A 13,237-nucleotide genomic window follows, 5' to 3' on the forward strand; every position below is an offset into this window, starting at 1 on the left:
TCCGCCGTCACTGATTGTGCACCGTGAAACTGCGATACGTTATACAACATCCGCGGTTTGCAGTTGGTTGTTTGCGGTATCTGCTAGAGATGTTCTTATCCAAAGATACACAAAATCAGATACACAAAATCAAACTACTATTCAAATCTCACGCAAAAAAAAAACTACTATTCAAATCAACCATACACAATGTTTTTCTTTTTGTGTTCAAAACATAAGAACACCCACGGAGTGTACATCAGCGACTGCCAGTTTCCGTCCGTTTGCGCTACATCGTTTCATGCCCCGGCCTGCATACATGGTTCAGGAATTGCTTTGCTATAGTTGATGCATCGTTGTAGTTTCCAGCTGTTGGAGGTTGGCCGCGGTGGACGAGAGGCCACAGCTAGTTCAAGCCCCCCCCCTCCCTCCAGCTCCCACGCACAAACAATAACTTGCGTGGTTCTCACTGCGACCGGGCCTCTCCGATGCCCTCTCCGCCGGAATAGCCGGCCGGAGTTGGGCTAGGAGGGGCGCCGGAGTAGTTAGGATTAGTGGTAGCTTAGTTTTGGGCTCTTTGTCCGGTAGTAGGAGCAGAGCTCGGGGTCTAGATGGCCAGATCCAGAGCTTCTTAGGGTTCCTCTCTCTGCTGCTAGTTCTCCTCTGGTCGGAGCTGGCGGCGGCGGAAGGGAGCACGGTCTCCTTCAATAAAGTAGTGGTCGTCTACCACATCCAGATGCGCGAAATCCTTGGCGCGGAGCTCCTCCTGGCCGGCCGTGGCGGCGAGGAGGAGGTGCGACGGGTTGAGGACAGCAGCTTGGTGAAGCTTCTCCTGGACGGCCGTGGAGGCGAGGGGGAGAAGCTTTGCCGGGCTTCGTCTTCGGCATCGACGATGTGGAGGTTAGCTTGCTGGTGCTATCTGCTCAAGGGCTGCGCTGCCCTCTCTCTTTCTCTGTCCGGCCATGGAGGCGAGGGGAGAAGAAGGGGCGTTGCGGTGCTTCTGGCCAGGCGGAGCCAGCTTTATCTCTGGTGGTTCTTCTGCAAGCGCAAACACGCACTCGGCACCATGGCCGATGCGATCTTCAGCCGACAAGACGGCTGTTACTCAACCTCCAAGACGGAGGCCTCTCCCTGTCCCTGTTGGAGCTCGACGCTTTAGCGCTGCCAAGTGATTCGTTCCCGGCGGTGTGGAGGTAGCTAGCGGGAGTGGGTTCTCGCCGGAAGGAAGAGTGCGAGCAGCTTCTCTCCATTCCTTGGCGGCGACGCTTCGAGGATGCCGGCGAGCGGTGACAGTGAAGCTCCAGAACCCGATTGCTTTTTTAGATTTTGTTCTGGGGTGTGTTTCGTAATTTTACAGGCCTTATCTTCAAATTCTAGGTTCTTTAGGGCGAGTGTTGTAAAAGGCTTGTTTGCATTTTGTACCCGTTACGTGTCACTCTAATGGAATACCACCATCTATGTTTTTTAAAAAATGGGAGAGCGTGCACATGCAGTAGTAGTGGTATACCCAAACATCGGTTGCTGCATTATTGTGGTCAGGAACATGAGGAACCCCCTAGCCGCCTAAAGCAACGCGAGCTTGGTAAGTTTAAAGAAGGCGAACATGGCACTGAAGGTCTGCGAACAGGGTGACGACCGTGAACATATGAGATACAAATATCAGCAACCTATTGGATCATCGGAATTTGGTTATCTCTAATATCTCACGGTGAAAAGATTTGAGTATGATAGTTTTTTTTTTGAACAAGGAGTATGATAGTTTAATTAGTGCTATAAGCCTATAACCTTCAACTACACATTGGCTCCTTCACATAGTGGCTAATGCAATGATATAAATACTGCAACACACAACCACTAGCCGGAGTTTGACATGCTATTTTCATGTGCATTTAACTTTTAGTGTGATCTTAAGAGTGAAGTGGTCATTTTTATCAGGATGCGAGAACTGAGTTCTAACTCAGTGGCAAGGCAAGCGAGTGTGCAGCCAGCCCATCTGGGTTCGAATCCATCTTGCGGGAATTTCGCAGGGAGGGGCGAACTTTAAACCGGGTTATCATCCTAGCGTCCATCCGCTGGAAGAATCTCATCCTACCTAATAACGTATAGCCAAGAGAGGGACCATTCTCCCGTTGGTTAACGTTTTATTTTTATTAGGATGCAATGATAGTGTCAAAATGTAGTTTGTTTTGTATTGTCATGCCCATCGTAAGCAGGTGTGAAAAAGGACAACAAATAGATCATGTTGAGCCGACGAGAGCCTAATGGGGTCGTGCAAATTAACTTGAAGAAATATATCAACTACTGTAAATGTGATCGGGCGTCTATGTTGGCCAAAGATAGTTCTTGTGTATAGTAGGCAATTTTTTAACAGCGCGTGCACCGGAGCGCACACGTATTTCAAACCTAGCGCAGCAACGCCGTCTCCTGTCGGAACCCCAACTCCTCTGTGTGGGCGGGGATCATTCCGCCCGCCCACGGCGGCGAGGTGGGACCATCGAGGGTTGTGCGGCCACTGGCCCACCTCCAGCCCCTTTGTCCGGTGCCTGCTTCCCGCGACCACTGGCCGGCTCCGACAGTGACAACAACGTCGATGAGGCGGCGCTCGCCGGCGCAGAGCGAGAGAAGCGACACCGTCGAGATAATGTATCGTGTTTTTTTTATTTACAAGAACCGACATGCATTTCTTCATCCGCAACTTCTTTTTCAAACTCATGTAAATTCAGTTTGACTCCAGATGCATATGCTCCCTCCATCAAAAACCATATTTTTAATTATCAGAAATTCCAAAAAACCGCTTACATCTCTACAATCTATGTGGTTTAGTACTGTTTCGTGAAATAACGATACTTTTTGTGGTAGATTTTAAAAAATAAAACATGTCTCATAAAAAGCTTTATTTTTAACACATTTTATTTAATTTTTTACATGACACAAACACAAGTACTTTTTTTTATTTGAAAGACTTTCTGCGATGCAACATGTGAAGATTTACTCCGCACCTCACTCAAGAGCACCACCTCTTACCGGTACTTTACCAATTAAACGCCGATTTTCTCAGAGTATCTATGTGCCTCGAGGCGTGTAAAAGGCACATCACGAAATTTAGAATGCATTTTTCGCAAATAAATAAATAAATTAGAATGCATTACTCCAGCACGGTGAGATGTTTTGTCCGTTAAACCAACCTAGGGCGGTAAGTTATTCGTGCATGCCTAACATACACAAGAAGCGTGGCATGAAGTTAACGCGTAAATAATTAATCCCAGGTTAATTCGTAAAATGAAATAATTCACACAATTATCATTAACTATAAATAAAAAATCAGACAACAAATCTTTGTCTTGGTTGATGAAGAGGCGGTTATGCCCCCATTTCGGAAAAGAAAGCTTCATGTTGGCGGTGCGGCGCCTCCCCTCCATCAACCTCAACTCGCAGTGGTCTGGTTGGTATGAGATGTCCTGCCCTTCGGCCACGCCGCGTCGCCGCGGTTGCCGTGAAGGTTGGGAGCATGTTAGTGACCCGGCTGTTGATGACCTTGTATAGATCAAGGAATTGTTCGGCCGGTGTCGATGGGATCGTAGAAGTCGTGTGTAATCAGAGTGACAGTAGCGTCCATGGGGATGACAACGACGAGAGTTGACAGTGACGTGGCCGCTGGTTCGACGGATAGTGCGTACACGCAGTGCTGGTACCTCCAACATCGCTTGACACACTACTGTTCACACGAATGTCACGAACCAGCTACCCGCCTAGATCAACACCAGCAAGACAAGTGCAATTGAGGTGAACGGTTTCGAGTCGTCAGGCAAACAAGGCTGTGAACATGAATGTTATAAATAAAAGTGTCACCGAATTATCGGATCAACGGAATTTGGCTGGCCCCAATATCTCATGGTGAAAATATTTGCGTATGATAGATCAGTTGTTTAACTTCGATCATACTTGGGCGTTTTCACATAATGCGATGATATATATACTACCCACAAGGGCTTGCAAGAGTTGGCATGCTATTTTCATGCGCAAAAACACTTAGAGCGTGACCTTAAGAGCCAATTGGTCATTTTATTAGGATGCGGTGGTATTTCCAATTCAAATGCCTTTTTCATAGTAAAATGTACAGTTGTTTTTATGGTCATGCACACCATATGCGGGTGTGAAAGTGGGCAACGAAATTATCAAGCACTGTACAAACTTCAAAATAAAAAATAAATACAGTACTACCTGTCTAAAAATATAGAGGGGGGATGTGCTTTGCTTTCTCATTCTCTGATTCCTTTTCTAAAGTTACATTGTTGCTTGCGTTTGGGAAGGGTCGTCTATGAACTTCACACTTGTTTGCATTTTTCATGTAATTATAACGATTCATATGCAGAAAAAAAAGACCCCCGCGTCGCCCTCCTCTGGCGACACGGGGGAAACCCTAGCGCCGCCAGCCCTTGAGCCCTCCTTCTTCCTCCCTTGCTTCGCCGCCGCCGGAGGGGCCGCCGGCGAAGCCGCGCGCGCCTCAAGGACGGTGGCGGCGGGGCGGTTTTCCTCTCTGGCTCCTCACGTTCCCGGCGCGGGGGACGCTGCTGACGGCAGCGAGGTTACGGGCGGCGCGTGGCGGCTCCTCTCGGCGTCGAGGTCGCTGCGGAGTCCATGTCGGAGGCGAAGACGGCGGTCGGCGGCGCGGCGGCCGGCGCCATGAGCGGGCCCCGATCTGGGCCTGCTAGGGCCGTGCGGGCCGCGGGCGCTTTGGAGAGCTGTGGCGGCGCGGTGCGGGCTCGGCCCTGGTCTCTTCTCGGCGTCGAGGTCGCTGCGGGAGTCCATGTCGGAGGCGAAGACGGCGGTCGGCGGCGCGGCGGCCGACGCCATGGGCGGGCCCCGATCTAGGCCTGCTAGGGCCGTGCGGGCCACGGGCGCTTTGGAGAGCTGTGGCGGCGCGGTCGTCGGCCCGCCCTGGTCCGGGTGGGCTGCGCGGTGGAGGCTATGGGTTGGCCACGAGGTGCTGCGTGAAGACAGTGGTGGCGGCGTTGTTGCTGCGGGCGTCCCGGCGGGTCTGCTCGGTGTTGCTACGGTGCGCCGAGGTGTGCCGTCGCTGGCGTGTGATGGCCAGGGCGGGCGCGGCGAGCCCCCGGGAGGAGGAGGCTGGGTGAGGGCGCGACGGGACGGCGGCCCGGAATCCTCGGCGGTGCGGCAGCTGCGGTCTTCGGCGTTCGTCTTCGGACCCCGTGTTGGTGTTGGTCGGCGTCCCCTCTATGTGGCGTTCCGGCGGCGCCCACGGTGTTCTTCGACGACGCTCCTTTGGCTTCAGGCGCGTTGCTCCGGGGTTCGCGTTCGGCGGATGCAGGTGGTGATCTGTGCCGGTCCTCTTTTGGGTGGGCGCGAGTTTCTTGGGACTCTTCGCTGGGCGAAAGCTCTGTCTTGGCGGTCGGCCCGGACCGGCGACGGTGGCCGCCCGTGGGCGCCGCTTCCTTCTTGAAGGCGTCGTCGAAGCGGATGTCTCTTGATCTCCGCCCGGGCTCTCGGGAAACCCTAGATCCCTCACGGGATCGGGCGAGGGCGGCGCTCCGGTGTCGCTTTGCCTCTTGGGGCCTCGCTTTGGACGTCCACCGGACGAGAGGGTTTGTGGAGTGTTTTGGCGGTTCGGTGGAGGCGGGTTAGTCTTCGGCCAGGTGGGACGCGGCCTCGGGGTCGGTGTGGTAGTTGGAGCGGTGGCTCCGGTCTTTTCGCCTCCGCCCGTTGCGTTGAGGTGTGGTGTCGACCTGGTTGGTCGTCGACCCGTGTGGAGCGCAGCCTCGGGGCTGGCGTGTGGTGTCGTGTTGTACGGTTTTTGGGCCAGTTTTCCTCATAAACGGGCCAACTCTTTTCTCCTATATCAATGAAAGGCAAAGCTTTTGCCTCGTTTCAAAAAAAAAAAAAAAATTATAATGATTCATAATCTCGGCTAACAATTGCACTCAACTCAATTTTTATTCAGTGGATTACCATAGCCATGTGGCGTCTTGAACCAGTGATCAAGACGACCATACTGTTACAACATTGGACTAGGAGGCATCAGAGCCTCCTGAACAGATTATTGTGTTTCAGAAAAGTTCAGAGAAGCCAGCCGCCTGCTATCATCGGCTGACCGGCAGCCCGTTCTCCCTCCAGGCAGAGAACCCTCCTGCGATGTCGGTCACGGCAGTGAACCCCTGGATAAGATTGCACGAACAAGAGAAACAACCATCACATATAAGAGAGAGCATCTTTTGAAACAACAATGATGGTGAGATAGATGGCCATTGATGTGCTTACCGCGGAGCAGAGCTCAGCTGCCGCCATGAGAGACCTCCTGCCACTCTGGCATCCCTGTAATTTACAATTGAAGAGTTTTCTAAATTTGAGTAGGAATCAAGGGGACAAAAATAACGGAGCGTGTTTAAGATCGGCGGCGGGCGTACGATGATGATCTCGGCATCCCTTCCAAAGATCGCCGACACTTGCTCTACAAAATGCGAGTTCTTGGACATCCCTAGATAAACGGAAAGAATGACATTACAACGAGAGTCAGAACACCGAAGGTGAAGAGCAATGACTGCATTGGATCCTAAGTCATCGCAGTATGAAGCCAGTGATTAAAGAATTGCATTTTTGAGGACTTGAGAACATTAGTCACAGTTTTTCTTATGCATGTTTGTCCTAGAAAACTCTTGATCATGGTCTGAAAGCAGTAATACATTAGTATGATTATCCGGTGACGGCCATTCGCGGTGTCGAGAAGCCACCTTCAGTTCGATTTAAATGTTGCAAGTTGATGGTGAAAAAGCACATAGTTCATATCTATATATGCAGGCCATGCTAGCTTTCGTTTATTCAACTTCAAAATGAGGAGGCTGGGACTTAAGATACATATTTGTGCAGCGCTGGACCAGATGCAATGATGACGCCTATCCTACCCTGATCTGGTAGTGCAGATCAAATTCTGAAACCACTCCACCATCACTACCTTTTGCATTGGCCTAGACAGGTCAGTTCTAAAATGGCTACACCATAACGTATTTTTTTGTCCATGATCAAATAGCTTCGCTGAAGCAGGTTTACCTGAGCCGGTGCTGTACATGTAAGGGATGTTCACGGCTCCTGCGGGGTGCCCGGCGCCGAACTCACTATCGGTTCTGCAGATACACAAATCAGCAAGAAAATCCGTCCATTTTTGCCATTTTCAGATCGGTGCAAACAGATTCGCACATAGTGCAGTTATCTGGGACGCACATAGGCAGAGTGAGGGTGGTGGTTTCTGCGTTGACTATATGTATGTACCTGACGTCGAGGTAGCGGTGGCCGGCCAGCTGCAGCTCGTAGGCGACGCGCACGGGCACCGACGGGGGCACCGCCACCTCGGCCTCCTGCGCGCGCAACGCCGCCGCCCCGGTGCCGTATCTGAAGGAGAAGCAACAATTGCACCGTGCCCGTCAGTTACGTTGTCCTTGGAGATCGACAGGACCAGCCAGCCGGCCGATCGGTCAGACACTCGTACTGTACTCACCTGAAGGATCCGAGCGTCCTCTTGGCCGGCCTCGCCGCCGCTTGGACGCGATGATAACCTCTCGCCGAGCCGGGACGCAGCCTGCGGTTCAGAGTTTCAGAGAGAGCACGGCGCTCACGCACGCACGCAGAGCGCATCGAAACGGGAACGGTTTTACTTACCTGCAGGTGATGGCGAGTGGTGCGGGCTGGGCGAGCAGGAGCGCGGGGAAGAGGGAGACGCGGGCGACGAAGCTGCACGCCATTGCTACCTACTCGATCTTCCTCCTTGTTCTTGGACGCTTCAAGCTTGGTAGCTGCAGTGCAGATACGAGGAGGCGCAAAGGAAAGGAAGGAGTTCTCAAATGAAGTTTCTCCCCGTAGCTAGTTTCTTTCTCGGTAGCGCTCGGAATGTGGCTTGTAAACCTAAAGGGTTTGTTTGGGGTGAAACGCATACAACCCTAACCGGGTGGGCGTTGGCCTTTATATATAATACATAGAGTTACAACATAGGTTACATGTACGTATATACATACGTAAACTACATATACTATCAGCCTCCCTCAATCTCAACTATGGGAAACATATGGAGATTGCGTTTACACTCTTGAAATAATGGAAGTGGCAATGGCTTTGTAAAAATGTCAGCAGGTTGATCTCTAGAGGAAATAAACCTAATATGCAACATCTTCTTAGCAACTCGCTCACGAACAAAATGATAGTCAACTTCAATATGCTTCGTCCGTGCATGAAATACTGGATTGGAGGAGAGGAACATGGCACCAATATTATCACACCATAACACTGGTGGAGACTGCTGACGAACACCAAGTTCCCTGAGCAAAGCCTCAACCCAAATCAACTCAGCAGTTGCATCAGCAACAGCCTTGTACTCAGACTCTGTGCTAGAACGAGACACAGTCGCCTGTTTGCGAGCACGCCAGGCAATCAAGTTCACACCATGAAACAGGGCATATCCCCCCGTTGATCGCCTGTCGCCAACATCTCCAGCCCAATCAGCATCAGAATAAACAGACACAGAGAGAGACGGTGAGGGCCGTAGGAGAAGTCCATGACCAAGAGTGCCATGTACAAAGCGCAGAATCCGCTTGACAGCCGACCAATGTTCTTCAGTGGGGGAATGAAGAAGCCGATGCACACGATTGACAGCAAAGGACAAATCAGGTCTGGTAAGGGTAAGGTACTGTAAACCACCAACAATGCTCCTATAAGTAGTAGCATCCTCATCACACAGAAGTGGGCTATCAGCAGGGAACAACTTAACAGAGGCGGACATGGGAGTATCAGCAGCCTTGCATTTTAACATACCAGCACGCTGAAGAATATCATGAGCATACTTCCGCTGAGTCAGAGTAAGACCATCAGGTTGAGAAGCAACCTCAACTCCCAGAAAATAATGAAGCGGACCAAGATCCTTAACAGCAAACTCCTTCCGAAGTCCAAGAAGAAGCCGATCAACAGCATGTGAAGAGGAACTGAGGACAATAATATCATCAACATATACCAGAAGATATAAAGTGACATCAGGGCGCTGAAGAATAAATAGAGACGTGTCAGCCTTCGACTCCAGAAAACCATGCTGTCGTAACACTGCAGCAAGCCGTGTATGCCAAGCACGAGGGGCCTGTTTCAGACCATAAATAGCCTTAATGAGGCGACAGAGATGACGTGGCTGGGCAGGATCCTCAAATCCAGGTGGCTGTCTCATGTAAACTTCCTCCTCAAGGACACCATTAAGGAAGGCATTCTGCACATCAAGCTGGCGCATAAACCACCCACGGGTAACTGCAAGGGAGAGTAGCAAACGGATAGTGGTAGGCTTAACCACCGGACTAAAAGTATCCTCATAATCGAGTCCATATCGCTGTTTAAATCCCTTGGCAACCAGCCGAGCCTTATACCTTTCAATAGTACCATTGGCATGACGCTTGACCTTGAATACCCATTTAGAGTCAATCACATTAACACCAGCACGAGGAGAAACAAGCTGCCAGGTACCATTCTTCAAGAGAGCATCATATTCTGATTCCATTGCTGCACGCCAGTGAGGTATACTCAGGGCAGCACGAAAGTGACGAGGCTCAGAGTGAGGATCAGAAGTAGCCTGGGCCATACAAGTAGCAAGCCAAGCAATTGTGCCATCAGTGCGTTGCTTCCGTTGATGAATACCACGAAGACTGCGAGTGACAGGTCGAAGAGAATCAGCAGGCAGCGGAACAATAGGATCAAGCAACGGTGCCGAGGAGGACGCAGGCTCAGGCGACGTGGTAGAAGATGACACAGCCGGCGATGAAGCAAAATCCAGCGCACGGGGCACCATAGCGGATGCCGGTGCAGAAGATCCCGTCGAGGTGGTGGGAGAGACCGCGTGCTCCACCGCGACACGCGCGGGAGAGGCAGGCACACGGGCGCTCAAGGCTGGTGAAGGCGTGACATGGTGAGCCGGCGGTGAACCAGGCTCACCCGGCAGGGAGCTCGGCACATGCAGTTGCATGTGATCGTCGTGAGAGCCGGAAGGAGGAGGTGTCACCGGAGCTTGATCATCAAGGAGGTCCAGCCGAACACCTCTACCAGTACCTGCACCATGATTAGGAAGCAAAGACGGAGCATGCGCATAATCTGCAAATTGGTCAAGCGGAACATGAGAAGCAAAGGAAAAGGGGGGTGACTCAGCGGATGGAAGAGCGCAAAAGGGAAACACAAGTTCATCAAACACAACATCACGACTGATATAGAGGCGATTGGAGGGAACATGTAAACACTTGTACCCTTTATGAAGAGGACTGTACCCTAGAAACACGCATTTTTTGGAACGAAACTCAAGTTTATGCTTGTTATAGGGTCGAAGATTTGGCCAACACGCACAGCCAAAAACCTTAGAGAAGGTGTAGTCAGGAACCTCGCCAAGCACGCTCAAGGGGAGTCTGCATGTTAATGACACGAGTAGGCATGCGATTAATGAGAAAACAGGCAGTAATGAACGCATCACTCCAGTATCGAAAAGGAACGGAGGAATGTGCAAGCAAGGTGAGACCTGTCTCAACTATATGGCGATGTTTACGCTCAGCACTACCGTTTTGTTGATGTGTATGGGGACAGGAAACACGGTGAGAAATACCAATCTTCTGAAAGAAGGCATCAAGTTTAATGTACTCACCACCCCAGTCAGACTGAACATGCACAATTTTGTGTTTAAGAAGGCGTTCAACATGAGACTGAAACTGTAAGAAGACATGGAACACATCACTCTTACGTTTAATGAGATATAACCATGTAAATCGACTATAAGCATCCACAAAACTGACATAATAATTGTGACCACTGACTGAGGTTTGGGCAGGGCCCCACACATCTGAATAAATAAGCTCTAAAGGAGCAGTTATTACATGCTGAGAAAGAGAAAAAGGCAACTGATGACTCTTGCCTTGTTGATAGGCATCACACACTAGTTTATCTTTATTGGACACTGAGGGAAGCTCATGACGACTAAGAACATGCTGAACAATTTGTGACGAAGGATGGCCTAGGCGAGCATGCCACTGAGATGAAGAAGCTTTAAGAGCACTGAGAACTTGTTTGACAGCAGGAGCATCAAGCGCATATAGACCACCACGCCACCGACCTCTAAGGATTATTGCTCGTGTGTCCAGGTCCTTAACAAAGAAACTATTAGGATGGAACTCAACAAAGACATTATTATCATGAGCAAGTTTGTGAACGGACAGCAAATTTTTAGTGAGAGATGGAACATGAAAGATATTACGGAGATAAAGAGGTCGAGAGGAGGGTGCAGAGAGGAGTGCTTGACCAACATGAGATATACGCATACCTGAACCGTCGGCCGTGTGAACTTGCTCCTTGCCAGTATAGGGCTCCCTCATATGTAGCTTCTCCATCTCCGCAGAAAAATGATCCGTAGCGCCTGTATCCATATACCAGGTAGGATCAGCAGGAAGAGTGGAGGTGTGTCCCTCCGGTCCGTGCACATAATTCGCCATGGAGAGCTGACGGTCAAGAAACCGACCATCATTGTACATGCCCAAAAAATCCTTCTGAAACCGTTTGAAGCAGCAAGAAGCAACGTGGCCCGACTCATCACACAGCTGACAGATGGAGGCGGGACGTCGGCCATCATTGCGGCCAGTAGTACGGCCGTCAGGGCGAGCACCATAGCGCTGATCAGGACGGCCACCACCAGCACCCGCGGCGGGAGGGGCGCCACCAGCAGGACGAGGAGCATAGTAGGGCTTCGGAGTCGGGGTGCCAGGGCGTGGAGTGGATGGAGAGGCCCCGGGCAGAGGAGGCCGAGGCACCTTGCTACCATAGCGGGCAGCGTGAGCCTGATGAGGAGAGGACCGGCGGGTCTCAATGCGCTGCTCCGTCGCGAGAAGACGAGCATAGAGATCATGTGCGGGCATAGGATCATCGCGATCTCGCACAAGCTCGACAATGGAGTCATAATCCTCATCCAGGCCATCAAGAACAAAATCATTGAACTCCTCAAGACGAAGTGGTTGACCAATCGAAGCCAACGTGTCAGCGAGGGTTCTGATGGTGTTGTAGAAGACCGCCATGGATTTATCCAGTTTCGCCGTCTTGGCGAGCTGAGCACGAATCTGCGAGGCGCGCGCATTAGACTGCGCAGCAAAGGTGCGATTGATGATCGTCCAAGCCTCAGCAGATGTAGCCGCAAACATAATCATAGCGGCAACAGACGGCGTCGAAGAGGAGTGCAGAGCAGACAGGATGATCTGCTCGCCGTTGATAAAAATTTTGAGCACAGCCGATGCAGCAGACATCGACTTAAGGATATGAAAGCCGATGCATAGCCATCGACTCAAGAGGAATAACTGTTACGATCAAAGGATCAATGGAGCAGGAAGTGGATCTTCTCTTCAAGGACCCCTAATTCCCATTGGTAAGTCTTCAAGTTCAGCGTTTTGGCAGCATAAACGTGCAAGTCAGGGTAGGGATGAGCTTAACGAAGGGAGCATATCTCTTCTAAAACCAGGGGGACAGCCGATGACGAAGCAATCGGCTGTAATGTTTTGACCAAGGTGGCGACTTGGTAGCTGTCACTTTCAGAGGTTGTTACGTCCAAAGTGTTGGAGGGCGTCAGAAATTCAAAACATCCTCACCGGAAGTTGCATCGGCCTGCCGAAGATGATGAGCCGATCTGATCAGCAAGGCGCAAGGATTGAACTGAAGAAGCTCGGGGGGCAGCTCACCCTGAAGGTTCTCTGCTCTTGGGGGCCGATTCTGTCGGGATCGGCTGGCCCTGCTCTATAAGTTGGAAACCAAGGATGGCTGAGTTGGTCGGCTCACTTGCTGTCCTCACTCGGCCGAGGCTCGGGGGCGGTTGCCCTGAAGGATCCTTTGCTATAAGGAGCCAATTTTCTTCGGAATCGGTCGGCTCTGCATCTCAATTTTATTTTACGAGATGGTTGCTGTTAAAAGACAGAGCAGGATTATAAACATCACTGCAGAATATCACAAGGGAATTTATGGACAAATGATATCTGTTCTGCAGAAGTGACAGCTTCGACATTCGAATTGATTCAGCAACCGTCCTAAAGCTTTCCTGAAGACAGAAGAGGATCTGGAAGAGGGAGATTCGGCAGAGAAGTGTCTGAAGCCTGAAGTTAATGATGAGATCAGGCATTTTTTCAGGAGTTTGCCATTAAATCCAGCACTACGCTCGGTGGTCGCGGTTCGGATCGCATTCGGTTGGAAGTTTGGGGATCTGAATTCA

At 50.9% G+C, this 13,237-nt stretch overlaps 1 protein-coding gene across 1 annotated transcript; it reads right to left on the reverse strand.

Annotated features, from left to right (window-relative positions):
• Positions 1–5,912: 5,912 nt before the first annotated feature.
• LOC124691112 (thiosulfate sulfurtransferase 16, chloroplastic-like) lies at positions 5,913–7,394 on the reverse strand (the record flags this gene model as incomplete). The annotated part of the gene is made up of 5 exons (XM_047224390.1): positions 5,913–6,152; positions 6,256–6,309; positions 6,402–6,472; positions 7,042–7,115; positions 7,261–7,394. Coding segments are annotated over 5 exons (408 nt in total), but the record flags the coding sequence as incomplete, so codon positions are not given.
• Positions 7,395–13,237: the final 5,843 nt, after the last annotated feature.

This window comes from Lolium rigidum, chromosome 2 (genome assembly GCF_022539505.1).
Source record: "Lolium rigidum isolate FL_2022 chromosome 2, APGP_CSIRO_Lrig_0.1, whole genome shotgun sequence".
In the NCBI taxonomy this organism is placed as follows: Eukaryota; Viridiplantae; Streptophyta; class Magnoliopsida; order Poales; family Poaceae; genus Lolium; species Lolium rigidum.